We start from the raw sequence: 18,233 nt of genomic DNA, 5'->3' as shown, positions 1-18,233 counted from the left end.
TCAAAGAGCATGAGAACTCAGAAAGTTAGAGGTCCTTTCAGGGAATACTATAGCATTGTTAGAGAGAAAGAGAGGGAAAGAGAGAGCAATCAAGGGCAAAGGAAGGAGGGAGGAAGCGCAAAATGAAATGAATTTCAGAGCTCGGTCTTTCTTACGTGGTTGGAGGGCTATGGGTGCCTGAGAGGTAAGACAGAGAAAATGAACAACCAGGGGCTGTTGTGTGACTCAGATTTCAAAGAAGTATTAGACAGGTATCCAAAAGTTTCAAATAAAAGATCCTCTCTTTTCATTGTAATCCTCAACTGAGGATATGTTTTAGGATTTCAGAGAGAGAGCGGAAGGGAGAGAGAATGAGAAACATCAATGAGAGAGAGAAACATCAGTCAGTTGCCTCCCATATGCATCCCAACCAGGATCAAACCTGCAACCTTTTGGTGTATGAAACGATGCTCCAATCCACTAAGCAAACTGGCCAGGGCTCTCTGTTTTCACTTTTTAACACAGAGTAAAATGACTTGAACAGGCTTTAAAAAGCTCGATAGAGAATCACAAACCCAAATATTAAATGTGAGGCAGGTAACTGGATCCTCTCACCTTCACTGTAGTTGAGTACTGTTCTGCGTGTTTTTGACACTCATCCATTTTGCTCTGTTTCATTTCTATTTCTGACACCAGCATCTATAAGGACACACAATTTAAAAGAAAAATGACAAGGAATTTCTGTGCTGTTGAACTACTTAAAATGCTCAGGAACTAAGAAATATCCACATCATTTAACAGTATAGTTCCTTAGCCCTTAGCACATAACATGCAACGTGCCTTATGGATAAATCACAAACTTCTAGAATAGCCCATATAAGTGACCCACCCACATGGAGCTTCCGAAGCAGAAACTGTAAAACTTCATAGGCATCTTCCAGAAGTAGACTTGTAGTCCTAGGCCCCTACCTATTCCTGATCAAAACAGCTAGAAATTACTGGCCCATCAAGACGGAAAAAAAATTTCAAAGCATTGAACTTTTTGTCAAATATGGCTGTTTAATGTTCTACCACTAACCATTTTCATTTACTCAGGATCCCACAAAACTATTGTGACCAGCTCAGTGTCAAAAGAGATTTTCATACCTGCGATTAAATGAGCGTTAGGAATTTGAAAATTGCCCCAATGTGTTACTTTCTTATTCCTCGTGCTTTCAAATATGATTTCCAAGAAATCAAAGTAGGTGACATTAAGGATCCAAAAAATCAGAAATTATTTTTTAAAATTGTATGTTTATTCTTAATGTTTAAACTTCAGTCACCTTCAAAGTACTCTTCATTTGATACAATACACCTACCAAAATGTTTTTTCCACTACTCAAAAGTTTTTGAACAGTCATTGATTTTGATATCTTTTAGTGCTTCTGACATTTTTTGTTTTAGCTCTTCCACATGGGCAAAACGTTTCCCTTTGAGAACTTTTTTCATCAGGGAAACAAAAAAATATTTGTTTTGGGGCAAGATCTGGTGAATAGGGAGGATGGGGCACAGGGGTTGTGCTGTTTTTGGTAAAAAACTGCTGGACACGCAGAGCAGCATGGGCAGGTGCGCTTGTAAATTACCCACCATGAAACAGGTGAACAGGTTGAGTCATCAAAAAAAATTCAGAGGTGGAACACAGCCTCTCACAACAATACCAGCTGGTACACTGATACAGATGGGTTCCTAGAACGCTCACCTAGCAGCAGAAACCTGCACTACAAAAGGCCCGCCCTCCAGAAGATAATTCTGGATTTTGGGGGGACCCCTTCGTATGTAAGTTTGGATTGCAGGATTTTAATATTTATGATTTATTTCCCACCTTCTTCTAAATAGCTTCTGGCTATTTCTTTTAACAAGAGTAAGGAAGATAAGGGTCATTAATGAGCAAATGCAGATATAACCTTAGTACAAGGAATTGTGTTCAGATACCTTTTGTTGATTTAGCTGGGTGGCTAGGGTTTTACTATTTTCAGGCTGATTTTCCTGAATCTTTCTCTGAGTAATTTCAACTTGTTGGATCCAGTCATCTAAAGAGTGATAGGTATCTCTGTAGTACTTCAGTGATTTGCCAATGCCTTCTAAATCCCGTAACCTGAGAAAATCAAAACAGAGTAGTTATAGTTTCTAATAGTACCCATTAGGAAGGTGAAAGGTATAGAATAGAGAAGGGAGAGTCAAAATAACTGTTCTCCAATGCACTAAGCACAACTACAGGGGTATGGGTAAAAAATTCAAGGTTACAGCACCCTGAGGAACATCTCCAGGGGCATTCCATGGGGCTCAGGTTGAATTTAAATATTTTATTCCTGGTGTTGTACAACTTATACTGTTTTGGGAGTCATGGACCTGATTATCCTAGGGACAAGCCCAAGAGACTAAAGCTAAAAAGCAGGAAAAGTAGAAACTTAACCATAATTACTATCAATCGACATGTCTTAACTAACCAAAGCTTGCATCAAATGGCAGTTTGCTTTTGAAATAATGACATGATAGTCCATTGAGTGGTTCAGCATGAACTGACAGAGTACTTTCCAGGAGTTGTGATTAAATATTTCAGTTTCTATGAGTTAAAATCACTATACTAAACCTATATATCACATATTTTAGAGATGAAATATGTTATATTTGAATATAATTTTACTTCTCAAGAATGGTACTACATCACAAAAGGATTTTATCTGCATTAATAGAAACATGAAATGAATGAGAAAAGACACTATTCCATTTTTTTTTTAGATGAGCCCTAAACCATCAAATTTCCTTTCACTTTTTAATTTCACTCACTGGGAAAATGATTTCAACGTTCTGTGTCTTTAATAAAAAATGAGCATCTCTGAGGTCTGGTATAGAGTGCTCCGGCCCCGCAAAACACGTGATCCATGTTCCTACTGAGTCCTGTAAGTTGGTGATAATTTTGAATGACTTAAATATTGTGTTCAAATATCATAAGCTGGTAATAAGTAGAGAACGATATTGTTTTCCCCTTTAGATAGAAAGCAAGTAGATTAATTACACAAATGCCAGAGTATATCAATAATTTTAATAACATAGTTAAAAATATTTATTTTGAAGTTAAATGTCTTACTTAAGTCCACCATGTAACAAAGAAATATGATTAAAGATCTTGAAATTATCACAATTAACTGTATTTGGAAATTAACTATGTAAATGAAATTACCTACATATAAAAGTTTAGAAAGAAACAGCCTAAGTTTAGGTTTGACCTAGACTCCAAGGACAGACATTAAATCTGGGCCAAAACGGAACCAAAAGGACACGAACCTGTTGTCAATCTGAGCATGAACGTGTTGCCACCTCTCAGCTAACTGATCTGCTTTTTCTTTGTGCCAGTCAAAATCGAGGTCCCGTTCTTTGTAGGTCTTAAACATTTCATCACTGATGGCTTTCGCCTTCTGCAGCTCATCCTCTAAGTCATGGAACACCTCTCTCTTTTCATCTACTTCAGCTCTCCATTGCTAAAGACATTAATTGGTGAAAATTATAAAAATGTGTCAACCACTCACTGGGTAAACACATTACTTACCTAACTGTACAATTTATTTACAAGTGACTGACATAAAGTCAGAGAAAGGAAACATTATCTTTCATATACAAAAATAATGTATGAGGTCGAACCTTACTAAATTGCCAATATGTGACTGTACTTTGATCTAAAAAAAAACCCTGACAATTTAATAAAATTCAGTCTAATGGAATTTACATATCAATACTCCATAAGCAAGTCAGCTACCTCTATAAACGTCTTTTTCATTGATTATTTCTAAAATATCTATTAATCTCGTTGTTTAAAACTGAGTGGATGCACTAAAAAATCACTGAGATAACTTTTCACAATTGTTTTTGCAACAGTTTTACTCGACTCTTTATGCAAATCTATAGACACAGATGAGTACAGTCACCAGTCTTCTTCCTTCCCTGGGTTAATTCCTCTACTTGCCTCTTTGAGCTCTTCAAATAATGCCTCTTTCAGAAAGAGAATATTACCCATGATTTAATTTTTAATTTTAGCTCCTCTTGATTATAAAAAACTACAGTCAAGAAGATTCAAATTTTTGCCCTGGCCGGTGTAGCTCACTGGATTGAGTGAACCAAAGGGTCGCCGAACCAAAGGGTTGGTGGTTCGATTCCCAGTCAGGGCACATGCCTGGGTTGCAAGCCAGGTCCCCAGTGGGGGCCATGTGAAAGGCAACCACCCATTGATGTTTCTCTAACTCTCTTTCTCCTTCCCTTACCCTCTCTCTAAAAATAAATAAAATTTTAAAAAAAAAAGAAGATTCAAATGTTCAATGAGAACTTGCTTCAAATTAAAAATGCCTGAACATATTTATTTGCAGTTAGCTATGGTATTATAGAGATATGCAATGGAATGACTGTAAACATAATCAAGCTAAAATAATTAATGGTTGATTTTTTGCAGATCTAAATGCTAGAGAAATTAATTTTAGAGTAAGATCTTGTAAAACAGCCAAAATCAAGACATACCTTTAAAGTACTTATGAGATTCTCGATATTATTCTTGTCTGCTATAACTGCTTCTTCTTCACACAGTTTAGTTTCATAAAGTTTTACAAGGGCTTCTGCAGCTTGAGTGTTTTTTAATACCAAATTAACAGTTTTCAACCTAATAAGGAGAATTAAACAGTCTTCTAAGGGTAAATGTTTATTTTTCATTAAGGCAGTCCTGAAGCACCATTATAATACATAATATAGCGTGTTCTTCATCTTGAATCACTGACATATTAACTACAAGACTAATATTCATCTGACTCTTCTCTTAATAGACAGCATGGGCTCAACCCATGCCCTGACCCATAAGCAGTGTTTAACCAGAGGTTCCAAGATAAGATGGTCTTCTTCAAGCCTTGTTCAGACCACGCGTGAGGGGAAAAGCCTACAGGCTGCAACAGCTAAGCTACCAAAATACAGGCTCAATGTGAGAAGATCATACATTATTTCCTGATCTCTGTGGCACATGCTCTTTCAATGTGAAGAAGCACTAGAAATCCATAGAAATAATTAATATACTGTCATGAGAAATAAAAGTAGATATTTATGTTCACAAAAATGAATATTTTTAAATGTACAGCTTATACATAAAAACAGGACAGTTGTATGAAGCACTTTTATATTAAGACGGTGGGTACATACTTGTCTATGTAAGTGGAAGACATAGAATAGATTTGGTTCATGTTCTGAATAACCACACTGAGCTCAGACCGTAAGGTGGGAACCGATGTAGAGGCTGCGGCTTGACTGAAAAATTCCTCACATTTATTTGTGATTGTTCCCAAATCATCTTTGAGACGCTCCAGCTCCTTCTTTAGTTTCTATAAAACAGAGAACAAACATCGGTATTAAGTTTCCACTCCAGACTGAGCATCATTCTTTAAACAGTTTTAAAATTCACATTTTACATTATGATCATTACCTTAAAATTCTACATATTCTTTACTCTTTCTTTATGTGAGAAACCTAAGTCACAGCATTCAAGTTTTATCATCAGTAATTCCTTTACTGCCCACCTTTTCAGGCCCAAGCATCTACCTAGTGTTTTTGCACGTAGCAGATGATCAACAAATGTCTAATGACTTCCACTGGGAGAAGCCCTGACTGCCTCCACCAAAGTGGGCAGGAGGGCGTACATTCCTCTGTTTATGTGAGTCAGAGGTAGAGGTGAATTACAGAATCCAAGTTTATAATATGCAATAAATATATAATCAGACCTCACAAAGTGGCTGCTGGGTAAAGTGGAGCATGTAAGAAGTCACAGGATTTGACAGTCATTAAGATAGTAATTTATCTTAAGTCAAATTTTGTCCCAATACATTTATAAATCTCACCTCCTGCTCTGTGATTCTGAACACACTTTCGTGCAAATCGTCTCTTTCCAGTGGAGTTCGGATCTGTCTAATCAACCGATCTTCACAGTTCTCTAACCGGAGTCTAATGTTTCTCACTTCAGAGATGTAGAGATTGTACACTGACTCCTCTTGTTCCTCTGTGAAAACAAAGATGATGTTCAGAAAGTACCTTGTTTTCTATCTTTTGCATGCTCTTGCTTATGTTTTAATGTGGCCGTTTTACTATGTCTTGGGACACAGTGAGTCAAAGGAACGTTACCAGCTATCATCGCAAACCCAACCTAAGGATATAAACCCTAAAATAGTGACTTTACAATTTACAAAGATTTAATGAAATTCCCCTAATGCCATGTGGAGTACTCGTTTCTAATTTATCACATCCAAGGGAAGTGATATATTGATCTTTTATGTTCACAAAAAATGTCAATCATGTTAGTTGCAGATTATAAAAATTAAATTAAAATCCTTCAAAATAAAAGATAGATTAAAATGCGTTAGTGTTTTCAATTTTTAAAAACAGAGTATTACTAGTACAGCTTTTGGCTCTAAGTAACTTCAAAAGACTATGGAATAAAATTTATATTTAACAAAAGTTAACTACACAAAATTTTTTCCATTAACCTCTGCATAAAATCCAAGTTTGGCTATGGAAAAACCCTGCACCTTCCTCTCACTTTTACTTTGAATCTAGAAGTGCTCTAAAAAAGAATGTCATTATTTTTTTAAAATATTTTATTTATTTATATTTAGAAAGAGGGGAAGGGAGGGAGAAAGAAAGGGACAGATGCATCAAGGTGTGGTTGCCTTTTTTTTTTTAAGATTTTATTTATTTATCTTTAGAGGGGAAGGGAAGGAGAGAGGGAGAGAAATATCAGTATATGGTTGCCTCTCGTGCATCCCCTGCTAGGAACTGGCCTGCAACCCAGGCATGTGCCCTGACTGGGAATCGAACCGCGATACTCTGGATCGCAGGCCCTCGCTCAATCCACTGAGCTACGCCAGCCAGGGCCTTATTTATTGATTTTTGAGATAGAGAGAAACATCAATATGTTGTTTCACTTATTTATACATTCATTGGTTGATCCTTATATATATCCTGACCAGGGATTGAACCTGCAACCTTGGCATATTGGGATGGTGCTCTAACCAACTAAGCTATCCCACCAGGGCACTTTCAATGAATTTTTTATTTTAATTTATTTTATTCTTTCTTTCTTTACTTTTTAAAAGATTTTATTTATTTATCTTTAGAGGGGAAGGGAAGGAGAGAGGGAGAGAAATATCAGTGTATGGTTGCCTCTCGTGCATCCCCTGCTAGGAACTGGCCTGCAACCCAGGCATGTGCCCTGACAGGAATCAAACCAAATCCTTTGGTTCTCAGGCCCACGCTCAATCCACTGAGCTACACCAGCCAGGGCTGTGGTTGCCTTTTGAGTGCCCCCTACTGGGGATCTGGCCCACAATCCCTGGGTTGTGCATGTGCCCTGACTGGGAATCAAACTGATGACCCTTTGGTTCACAGGCTGGCATTCGATCAGCTGAGCCACACCAGACAGGGCAGAATATCATTCTTTAAAATCCAAGATTGATACTTAGAAAAATAATTAAGCCCTGGCAGAGTAGCTCAGTTGTAGAGAGTGTTGGCTAGATACCTCAAGGTTGCGGGTTCTATCCTCGGTTAGGGCACATAGAAGAGTCAACCAATGAATGCATAAATCAGTGGAACAACAAAATCAATCTTTCTCTCTTCTCTCTCTCAAATCCATAAATAAAAAAAGAAAAACAACTGAATCTTTCTGAAATGAAAAGATCATCATTCTGAACATGATATTGCGAAACAGTGAAAATGTTGAAAAGTAGATGCATTAAGATTTCATCATCTGTCATACTATTTGGTTGGCATCTTTTAATTAATTCATCATTTAGGAATAAGTTAATCCCTTTTTGCATGTTCTCAACTTAAGCATGCTGTCAACAGTCCAACAATTGTGTCTGCCCATCACAGGCTGAGGGGTGTAACACACCTAAGACTGAAATTCCCACTCAGGGCAGAAAATGGCCTGTACTAAACACACATGGGAGGTGGAAATAAACAAGGATTCCCATACTTTACCTCTTTCTGCAGATTTAAGAAGTTCTTGATAATACTGCTTACACACATTAACCTCCTTTTCCAGCTGTGTTATATCTGAGCCTGAAAATACTTGGGATTCCTGGCTATCTTCCAGAAAATCTTCAAAACGAGACTGCAGATTACTCAGAACTTGCTGGTGCTCACCAGGTAACATTGTCTTTATCTAAAAAAGAACAATGACCATACAATTCAGTGACTATAGTCCTCAGAGCTAAATTTAGATGGGACCGATCTCAAATTAGGGTCTCATGGTATAGGCCTGTTTATATTAATCATCATCAATAGAATAATCATTTGAAATTAATTTTCCTCTTCACTAACAACTTCAGGTTCTGAAAGGCAAAGAAAACCAAGACTACAAAATTCTGTAAATGAAGTTAAACTGTACTCATCTCTTGAAGTCCAAACACTATATCCTGTCTCCCTACCAAAATATACTAAGCACTAAACGAAATGTGAGATCTCCCAGATTTTCCCAATTCTTCAAAAGCTCCCTGTATATAATAGGTATATAACAACTAGCCATTGAGTGAATGAACGTTGGCTCTGCTGAGCTCTATCCTAGTCTATAGTAAAAACAAAATCTACTCTTCATAACAAGGTGCCCCACGTTTTTGGACAGATTAGGTTGATGACAGATTTACACTTACAGAAGCCACATTGCTAGCCCGGATTTTATCAATTTCATCGATGAGATAATGCCAGGATACTACACTCTTCATGTTTATATGCGTCTCATGCCAAAGAGTTAGGACATTCTGGTACTGTTGCTCAATTCTGAAATATGCGAAAGAAAACACAGATTATGCTTTTTCACTCCCTCTGGAAACATACTCCAATTTTTTTCTTGTGTGTGTGAGAAATATCCCATGTTTACTAGTTTTAGATCCCTCCAATCCTGTGAGCCCAGATGAGGTGCTGGTTATTTCTTTAACCTTCAGAGAGCTTCCAAGACCAGGGGTCAGTTTTTAGCCGCTGCATACGAACCTGTTTGCAAAGTCAACTGCTTCTTTGTTTGGGGGAGGGACTGTGAAGCACATGGATGGCACCATCGCCTCATTCCCAGTAGGGCTAATGACCTTCCATTTAGCACGATGAGAGTTGTTCGCCAAAACGCATTCATCATCTTTGTATATGGTTATCTGGTTTAAAATGAAGAATAGCCAAATGAAATCACTGTTGACTAATCTTTTTTTCATACCCAAACTTGGGTTTATTTGTGTGTGTACATGTTTTTGTTTTTGTTTTTTGAGGTGGAAAACTTTACCGGTGAGCAATATGACCTCATTTTTTAAATATATGCAAAATGCCAGAAACTGGTCTGTTTCTAGGAGTCGTAAGTACCTCAATTTGTCTGTAGTCACAGATGGCTTTGATTGGAATAGATGTTTTGAGCAGACAGTCCGGATTCCTAGGCTTCAGCTGAATTATGGTTTTTGCTCTCCCCATCAGGCTGGCCACTGTGCTTTTATACTGCAGAAGTTCTTCTTTCTCTTCCTAAGTAATAAATGAGATGGACTTTAAATGGTAGAAGATTTGTATTCTGTGCTGTTTTAGGGCTTTCCACAAATGGAACCATGAGAAAAGCCTACCCTGACCCCATGATCTAAACTTTCGATCCCTCCCTACCCCCTCTTGTATCTCTCTGCCCTTGTTTTGTTGTGTTTTTCCTCTTCAGCATACACATATGTTTTACTTATTTCCATGCTTATTGTCTACTCCCCCTCTACCATGCAAGCCCCATGAGGGAAGGGATTCTTGTCTGTCTTGTTCACCCTCTACCTACAGGAGCTAAAACAGTACCTGCAACATAGAAAATACCTAACAAGTATTTGTGGAATGAACAACCACGCACACACCCAGAACACTGTTAAAGCATTTTAAAATCACAAGGCTATCACATAGAAAATATTTATTATGTTTGTTACTAAAACAATGTTTAAATGCTTGATTAAATGAGGTGGAATCAAGACTACCAATAAAATATAAAGTTCTGCACCAATAAAAATATAATAAAAACGACCTAACCCCCATGTTGCATTACTAATGAAGTCCCTAGATTTTCTTAGTAGTACCATTGACTCCTGCACAAGGTCTTCCAGCCTGTGAATGCTGCTCGATCTATCACAGCTATACTTCCGCTGAATGGCATCTTTCAGATTCCTTAAGTAATCATTAGCTTCTTTGGCATCATTGAAAAACTAGGGAAAGACAAAAACTGGTAGTTCAAGTATATTAAATACCAGTAAAGCACACGTTACCAAGTTCAATTACAAGGGCCCTGTGTGTAGCCCTCATCAGTGAGAAGAGCATAAAAGCAAATTGATACAACTTACTAGCCACATCCCTCCTTTAATAAAATAACTCTTGTACTTGGATAATTATGAATACTAAATGTCCAAGGTTTACTAAATTTGAAACAATTATCGGGATGAAATTCCAACAATAATTTAAAACTTCTGAAGAATAACAAAAAAGAAGAGCTGTCTACAATGGCTATCTGTAATGAAAATACTTCCTTAATAAGAGATACATTTGTAAAATAAAGATTTTTCTGACACTTTGAGGGTTTTCAAGGATTTCCTCCTGAACAGAATGCTTCCGTGTGCCCTACAGAACATACATGCTTTATATCCGACAGCAATCAAAATTCGGTGTGCTTCCCCGGCACATCACAGACATGTATCTTACAACAGACTGTGACAACGTTGCCTGCAGGTCAGCCACAATCACAGTGGCCTCAACGGGAGCTGCGCTTCCGGTCCCATACCTCGAAGTAGGCAGTGTTTTCCTTGGCGTGCTGCTCCACACACTGGCAGAGCTGCAGGATCCAGCTCCACTGCGTCTGCATCGCCGCGCGGTAGGCCTTGAGGACAAAGCACAGCTACGGTCACTGCTGCTGGGCGAGGGCCGGCGTGCATGGCAGTGCTGCTAAGGGGAAGAGACTCCACTATCTGCACAGATGGTGGGGCTTTGTTTTTGCAGATTAAGACTTGAAAGTCAGAGTAGTGAATGTCCCTCTAATCTCAAACTATCACTTGCCAAAGCCAGTCCTAAAAGCTGAAATATATATTTTTAAATCACTCCGGTCAATTTCTTTCAAATTTAAAACTTTCCCTTTTTTTTTCCTTAAAATATATGAAGAAAGCTAACTCTGGTTATTCGTACATGACAAAATATTTAACATTTCAAGTGGATGCCAATGGACCCTGGCCCCTTTCCCACCCACCCTTTTTCCACTCTGTGGAACCCTCACTCGACTGCCCCTGCCCCTCACCTCTCTTTCTTTTCTCTGAATTTTACATTACTGGATCACAGGACAGACCTTTGACACAAAATATATGGTTCCCTAGATTTCTCCTTGTTTTGCTTCTAAACCCAGGCCAGAAGATCTTGGGACCGGAGACAGAGATTAATTTATGTGTTTGGTTTTACCAGGAAAATGTTTGGGGAGGGTGGAGAAGAGAGTATACAATCCCATATCACTGTAATTCTGAATCTATCATTATAATACTAGAAATTTTTATTAAAAATATTGTGTTGCTTTCATTTTATTTTAGATAAAGTGTATCTTTCAAGAGGGCAAATATATTGTAGAAGACACCTAGTTCCTCAGGGAAACATGAAACACCCTTTTACACTGAAGGTGCAATTCACTGCCTTCCAGAAGAGGGTGCTCCAGATACTTCAATGGCTACCTTAACTCAGCCTGTCATCCTTGCTCCTTTTGGGAAACCTCACTTCCTGCTGAGCTTGCCCAGACAGGCATTTCCAACAGCACTGGAAATGTGGCAACATATCATAATTACATTACCTGCTCCCTCAAATTAAGCTACTTGGAGTAAAATGGCTATAAAAGACATTATCGTGCACTGTTAGATTATTAGTTTCTTTTTCATATAAAATATGAATATTGTTGATAATTAACTGCTATCCATGTACCCACAAGACACTGAATAGGCCAATGGAGTCATAAAGATGACTAAGGCTTAATTTCATCCCTCAAGAAACTTTTAATTACATTAAAATTTCTACATGAAAATAATCAGGTTCACATCCACATTTTCTATTTTCAGCAAAATTCTTAACCTATAATCATATTCTCTAATAGCTTTAATCCCTCAGGAATATTCCATTTTTAGTTTATCACTGTACAAAGTTACCCAGACGCACCATTATTCTAATTTCCTACCCCTGTTGTTCTTCGTACTCTTCTGTGTCTGTGACATTCCCAGGTAGCATTTCATGTCCATGGAAAACCCTCTTTTCACATAAAAGAAGGTCAAATGAAACTTTCCCATACTTCCTAACGAGGCCTAGAATTTTACAAATCTTTCGTGTCATCATGATTTCAGTGAACAGAGACATTCCTCTCCTCAAGTGAGATAGTTGGAAGCATGTCACATTCTAAGTACCTTTTTTTCCTCTGGAAATATACCACATCTACTCATCCTTGATGCGCCTTGCCCTCTTACTTATCCTCACTTCACATTTATAAAGTAACTAACTCTATTTAGTATATATATCAGGCCCCCCAAAATTAAACACGACATTGCCACACCACCACCAGCGTCACTGCGTGGGCAACCTGATAAATCCCACATCAACTCTCCACTTCTGGATTTGACATGTGCACTCTGTACCATGAGGCCTTGCCAGGGTATTATTTCAATGCACTTCACAAAACCAGGTCATAAGTAAAATCATTAATTAAATAATAATGTCATTAATCAAATAATTACTAATTAGATAATACTTAGTACTTAAATAATTAATAGTTAAATGATTATTAGTTAAATAATACTTTTTAAGAACATACTGCATACCAAGAACTGTACAAAGTGGTAACTACATTGTTGCCCTCACTGTCACCACAACTCAGTGGGTCAGAAACAACTTTCCCATGTAGGTAGGGGGACGAGGTTTAGCTAAGTTACATCACTTGTGCAATGTCACAGAATCAGCAGGAAATGAAGCATCAAAGCCTGTCAAGTCAAGGTCCTTCCTATTCCCTGCAATATGTCTCTTGGGCCACAGGGGTTAACAAAATCACCTTTACTTTAAAGTGACGGGGGTGGGGGGGTTACACGCTTGGAGCAAAAGAAGTGAAGGCAGATCAGCATGACTTGTCAGAAATGTGATTTTTGAGACAGGTGGTAATAAAAATGATAGTTTCCATTTTTCAATTTACCAGCAGTAAAATAATCTGAAGGGTAATAATCAAATGTCAATAATCAACCATGACTAGAACACCTCCTGACTTACCTCAATAGTTAATCGGGCTGGGTGATTCTCCAGAAGTAGCTGCTCTGCTATCTCCTGAACTGACTTAATATTTTCTTCCTTTTGCTCCAGTTCTCTCATTAATTCCTAATTTAAGAAAGAATTCATAAATGTGTTAGAAACAGATCTAACCCAGATATACAACTCCAATGTTCAATTACAAAAGTATCACTTACAGCATGGTATTCTTTTTTCCGAGCTATGTTGGTATTTCTTTCACTCCAGTCGTAAGCAACCTCCTCCTCTTCTTTTTCATTCAGCCAAATAAGTTCATTCGTAGCACGAGTTATAAAATTATGGAGTGTGTCAAGGTGCCGTTCCTGATTCCTGGATGTATTCTTTATAAGGAGAATCATTTGTAAGAATTCACGTCTTTGCCAAATAAAGGTAAGGGGAAAAGAAAGCTTAAAAAACTTACCAAGAGTTTTGCATACAGACTCTCTAATCTGTGCAACTTTTCTGCATAAGTTAGCTTAAGAGGTGCCGTCATTTGGATCTAAAATGTGGTATAAAAAGTTGCCGTTAGGAATCTTAAAGAATTCTGACTCATACTCAGTGTACCTATTATCTTGTTACAGGGTCTTTATATAAAAAGCAAAACAGTAAGCTAAAATAAAATATTTTCAGATTTTAAATTTATATACCTCACTAATCTTAGCTTCTTTAAGGCTAGTTTCAAATTCTTCTATAGCTCGGTGAACATTTTTGTGATTTTCTAAATGGCTTTCAACACTTGGCAAATCCGATCCCCATTCAGTGCGGTCCAGCTGCCCCTTTAAACAGAAAGACACTAGGTTTAAAAAAGAAACTGATAGCAATAAAGAGTAAAAATCCCAGGTAAAGTAAACATTTTTTTACCTGCATTTCATCAACCCAATTCAAAAGATCCTGAACAAATTTCATGTTGATTTCCTCTTCTGTTAAATTCTGATCCAACAAAGAAGACTTTAGAAGGGGTTTCCGGATCTGCATCAACTTCAGGGTTTGCAATGAATTTGTCTCTACTCCTGAATTGAAATTTGGAACTAATCCAGTTGTGAAACCAGGTGTATAAGCTGGAGTGAGGGATGGAGTTAGGTGGGAAGACAAACCTGAGGACAGGCCTGATTTCATACTAGAAGGGGTCAGGGAAGGCGTGAAACTCTGGGTCAGCCCTGAGTTCAGACTGGGGTTTAAGGTCTGTGCAAACCCTGAGTTTAAACTTTGAGTGATTCCTGATATCATGAGCTTCGTCTGTTCTGTTGTCAGCATGCGTCCTTTGCTATACACTGAGGAACATTCATTCCTTAAGGCCATAATTTCATCACGCAGTTTTGCAACCCTGAAAAGAAAATCAAAAGGGTCAAGCTATACTATAAAAGGCATTTTTCATAAAGAGCGAGCCCTAAGGTAAACTATGGACTTTACTTAACAATAATGTGTCAGTACTGGCTCATCAATTACAGCAAATGTATCACACTAGTGCAAGATGTTAACGGGGGGAAGAGGGTTTGCAAGGAGGCATACAGGAACCCTCTGTACTTTCTACTCAGTTTTTTAAAATCTAAACTGCTAAATAAAGTCTATTATTTGAAAAGTCATTGTAATAATCATATTGATAAAATTTTACAGCACAATTTTTCTACTGAATTGTATTATGAGTACTTTCATTATCACACAGCCATTTATAATATAATTACTAAACTATAATGTGACCATTCTCCTATTATTTGACCTTTAAGGTATTTCCTAATTTTTGTTATTATAAAACATTTCTCATGTGAACAAAAAGCTTTTTGTCTATATTTATTTAATATGTTTTATTTTTATAATTACTACTATAGATTCCTGAAAGGGGAAGAACTGTATCAAAGCATCATTTACATTTTTTGCTTTATATATATATAATATTTATATATATTTTATATATATATGTATATATACACACATATATGTGTATATATGGCATACAACCCAAAAGGTTCCATCTCTAACCCCAAACCTACTTCCCAGAGATATAGATTTTTATACATATATATTTTCCAATATTTTGTTATAAAACATTTTCATATAAAGAAAAAACTAGAAAATGGAATTTAAAAAGATACTTTTCAAATATATTCCTTTTCAAATGTCACACATATTTAACTGCATGTTCATTACTATAATATTAAATATTGTATGTATTATAAAATATTTTTCAATTGCTTATATTTGAAAAACAAATACCCTGTTTAACACAAAAATATACATAGCAGAATTAATGACATGCATTCACAACTGAAAAGAGCTTAAGAAATGAAATTCATAAAATTGTCATACTCTCCATTCCTATCATAAAAGTGCCCTGAAATAGTAACGCACAAGGACAGGATATGAATTAGTAAGTAGCACACTGACCTCTGTAGCAATTGATCTGCATGGTAGTACTTTCCATCAATGAGTATCTGCACATCAATTACATGCTGGCGTAAAAGGTTCTCACATTCAAGTATGTACCCGGCAATTTCTGCTTCATTCTGAAACTGCACCCCTGATTCTAACCTTTTAGAATCCTGTGTTTTAAAAGAAGTCAATATTAATTCTCTGAAACAAAGTTTCAAAACTAGTGTCAAATGTAAAACTCAAAATATGGAAATACAGGGCTACTGAGGTTCTCTGTTTTTCCTTTCAGTTCAAATGTATGTTTTGCCTTTGCTCACTATCCCCTCAATAGAGCAAGTAGTGCTCATAATCTTTAACAAACTCTAAGTTTCAGTTGATAAAAATACCAAGAATTGACCAAATAAATGTTATACAAAAGTTTTAGTTCATCCGAATGCACAGACCCCACTCTACCACAATCCCACTGGCTCCCAAAATCAACTTACAGATTGAAGAGCATTTCGAGCAAGTATCAGTTTGTCTTCACAGATGACACTGTCCCTCTGAACTCGGTTGGCAATCTGCTGCAACATTTCCAACCTGAAAGAAGGAACAAAATTAAATACAGCTTTCCCTTTGAAGTTGCAGAATTCACAATCACTGAAAAAGGCTGCCCACCAGAAGTAAAACACAATCTCACGCCAGTGACTCAATACCTGTGTCCGTCCAAGGATTCATTGCCAAAGCTAATGCAGGAGTTGATCAGTGTCGGACCACAATGAACAGAGACAAAATTTTCATTTGAATCAAGACTTGTTCTAGTGCTAGTAGTGTTACTGAACACAGAATCGCTACTACGGTAACTATAACTACTACTGTGCATTTTTATTCCTGAAATGTTCCTTCTTGACCATTACAAGTAGACAAAAGAGTAGGCCTGCAAAAGGCTCTCCTTCCAACAGTGCAAAGTGGCAACAGAATGTTACGGCTTTAATGGCTCCTTAAATATGCTCCAACATGCATATTCAACACACAGCAAATAATACGCTGATAACTATTCAAAAGAATCTCGCCCAAAGCCATGCATTTGCTTGCTGAGGTCTGCCTTTTGTAGCTTGCATTAAAACCCTACAAGTACAGACAAGGCAGGCTGATGGGCGTCACTGAAAAAGACTGGCCAAATATTTTCACCAGGAGTCATCAATTGCAACCACCTAAAAAACAACTCAGATGCCTGACCAAAGCCCAGGTACAATTAGTCAAAGTTATTCAGTTATTCAGTCTACAGCAATCACCAGCTAAACAAACACAAACATTCAATTATAGCCTGACTTTTGTAAAGGGCCAGGTATGTACTGAATAACACGAGGCTAAAAGTTGGCACCTCAAAGTATGTATAAACAAATTTGTTTGATAAGAAACAAAGTCCATTCCCATTTTAACAACCACGTCCTTTGTTTGTTAGGTTAAATGAACTGTTAAGAAATGATACATTTACCTTTCTTAATTTTGATGTGCTCTTAGGTATGTTACTCTAATCTTACTACAGTTACTTTATATTTTTAAAAGCCTAAATGGTAAGTAGAATATTGATGCAATGCTTGCAAATGTAATTGGTCTGCGCTTATTTAGGTTGCTACCTGGCATAAGCACTTCTCATTTGTCTCTCACACATCCCCAGGCCACATTATTTGCAACATACAGTTAATGCCAAAAAAACTTGTAGCATCAAGAAAACTGAAGGTATTTATTCAAACAAGCCCCTAAATATTTTGCTACCCCCATCACTGCAAAACCAAACTTGCTTCTCTACTTCTAAGGCTGATATATCCTTTTTGGAAGACAAAAAATAGGACATTTGCGAGTGCCATATCAAGTACTGTTAGTAAGCAGAAAATCTCAAAATAATAACAGCAGTATCTAAGGTTTATTAAGTAATTATTATGTGCCAGGAGATTAGCTAACCATTTTAAATACATTACCTCCTCTCATACTCATACCCACCAGATGTGGTAGATTCTATTACATCCTGATTACAAATGAGGAAACTGAGGCTTAGGAAGGTTAATAAGTTTGTCTAAAATGATATGGCTTGCAAGTTAAGCTAATACTTTAATCCAGGATCCACTGATTCCTGGACCTTGAACTCAACCACTGCATTATTTTATTAACACACATTAGAATCAGCTATTATTCTGATGACTGAAAATCAGCTCTGTATCCTTTCTCTGGTAGGCTTTGCCATTATTTCAGATGATAAGGTTAGCGTCTCACTTAAATCGCCTACCAATGCCTCCTTTATAAAATGTCCATCCCATGTATTTCAGGTCATCTACATGACCCAGTCATACGGATATAAAATTAAGCTTAAACAAGAGTGTAGTCAGTTATTGAACAAAGGGCTGACAAGTTAGACTTGCTTTCTCACTGTCAATGCTCAATTTCCTGCTTCCACAACATTGCTGTCAAGCACAGGGCACAGAGAACCTGAGTACACAGGGAGCCCTGTATCTGCCGGGCACTGTGTTCAACACCAGCAAAACAAGAAGCAGTGAAAACAAGAGTTTGTC

The 18,233-nt window shown here is 37.2% G+C and overlaps 1 protein-coding gene across 22 annotated transcripts in view; it reads right to left on the bottom strand.

Moving 5' to 3' along the window:
- DST (dystonin) overlaps positions 1-18,233 on the bottom strand; it is a 453,023-nt gene that overhangs the window by 155,271 nt on the left and 279,519 nt on the right. For 20 of the 22 annotated variants that reach the window (XM_053664982.1, XM_053664966.1, XM_053664967.1 and 17 more), the window contains 19 exons: positions 16,170-16,263; positions 15,700-15,854; positions 14,179-14,641; positions 13,965-14,093; positions 13,739-13,816; positions 13,497-13,658; positions 13,303-13,407; positions 10,808-10,903; positions 10,113-10,238; positions 9,382-9,534; positions 9,025-9,179; positions 8,688-8,814; positions 8,017-8,200; positions 5,883-6,040; positions 5,191-5,369; positions 4,525-4,663; positions 3,304-3,497; positions 1,951-2,113; positions 595-678 (listed from right to left, as the gene is read on the bottom strand). In XM_053664982.1, coding sequence (XP_053520957.1) covers positions 595-678; positions 1,951-2,113; positions 3,304-3,497; positions 4,525-4,663; positions 5,191-5,369; positions 5,883-6,040; positions 8,017-8,200; positions 8,688-8,814; positions 9,025-9,179; positions 9,382-9,534; positions 10,113-10,238; positions 10,808-10,903; positions 13,303-13,407; positions 13,497-13,658; positions 13,739-13,816; positions 13,965-14,093; positions 14,179-14,641; positions 15,700-15,854; positions 16,170-16,263 — 2,944 coding nt within the window. Of the gene's footprint in view, positions 1-594; positions 679-1,950; positions 2,114-3,303; positions 3,498-4,524; positions 4,664-5,190; positions 5,370-5,882; positions 6,041-8,016; positions 8,201-8,687; positions 8,815-9,024; positions 9,180-9,381; positions 9,535-10,112; positions 10,239-10,807; positions 10,904-13,302; positions 13,408-13,496; positions 13,659-13,738; positions 13,817-13,964; positions 14,094-14,178; positions 14,642-15,699; positions 15,855-16,169; positions 16,264-16,379; positions 16,696-18,233 lie in introns of those variants that run through there. The other 2 variants (XM_037136426.2, XM_037136425.2) reach the window with 2 other exon arrangements.

The sequence above is a fragment of the Artibeus jamaicensis genome, unplaced genomic scaffold, assembly GCF_021234435.1.
Source record: "Artibeus jamaicensis isolate MK-2021 breed Jamaican fruit bat unplaced genomic scaffold, CSHL_Jam_final contig_388, whole genome shotgun sequence".
NCBI lineage: Eukaryota > Metazoa > Chordata > Mammalia > Chiroptera > Phyllostomidae > Artibeus > Artibeus jamaicensis.
The sequence above is the reverse complement of the archived record's forward strand: the minus strand, read 5'-3'. Positions and strand labels throughout refer to the sequence as shown.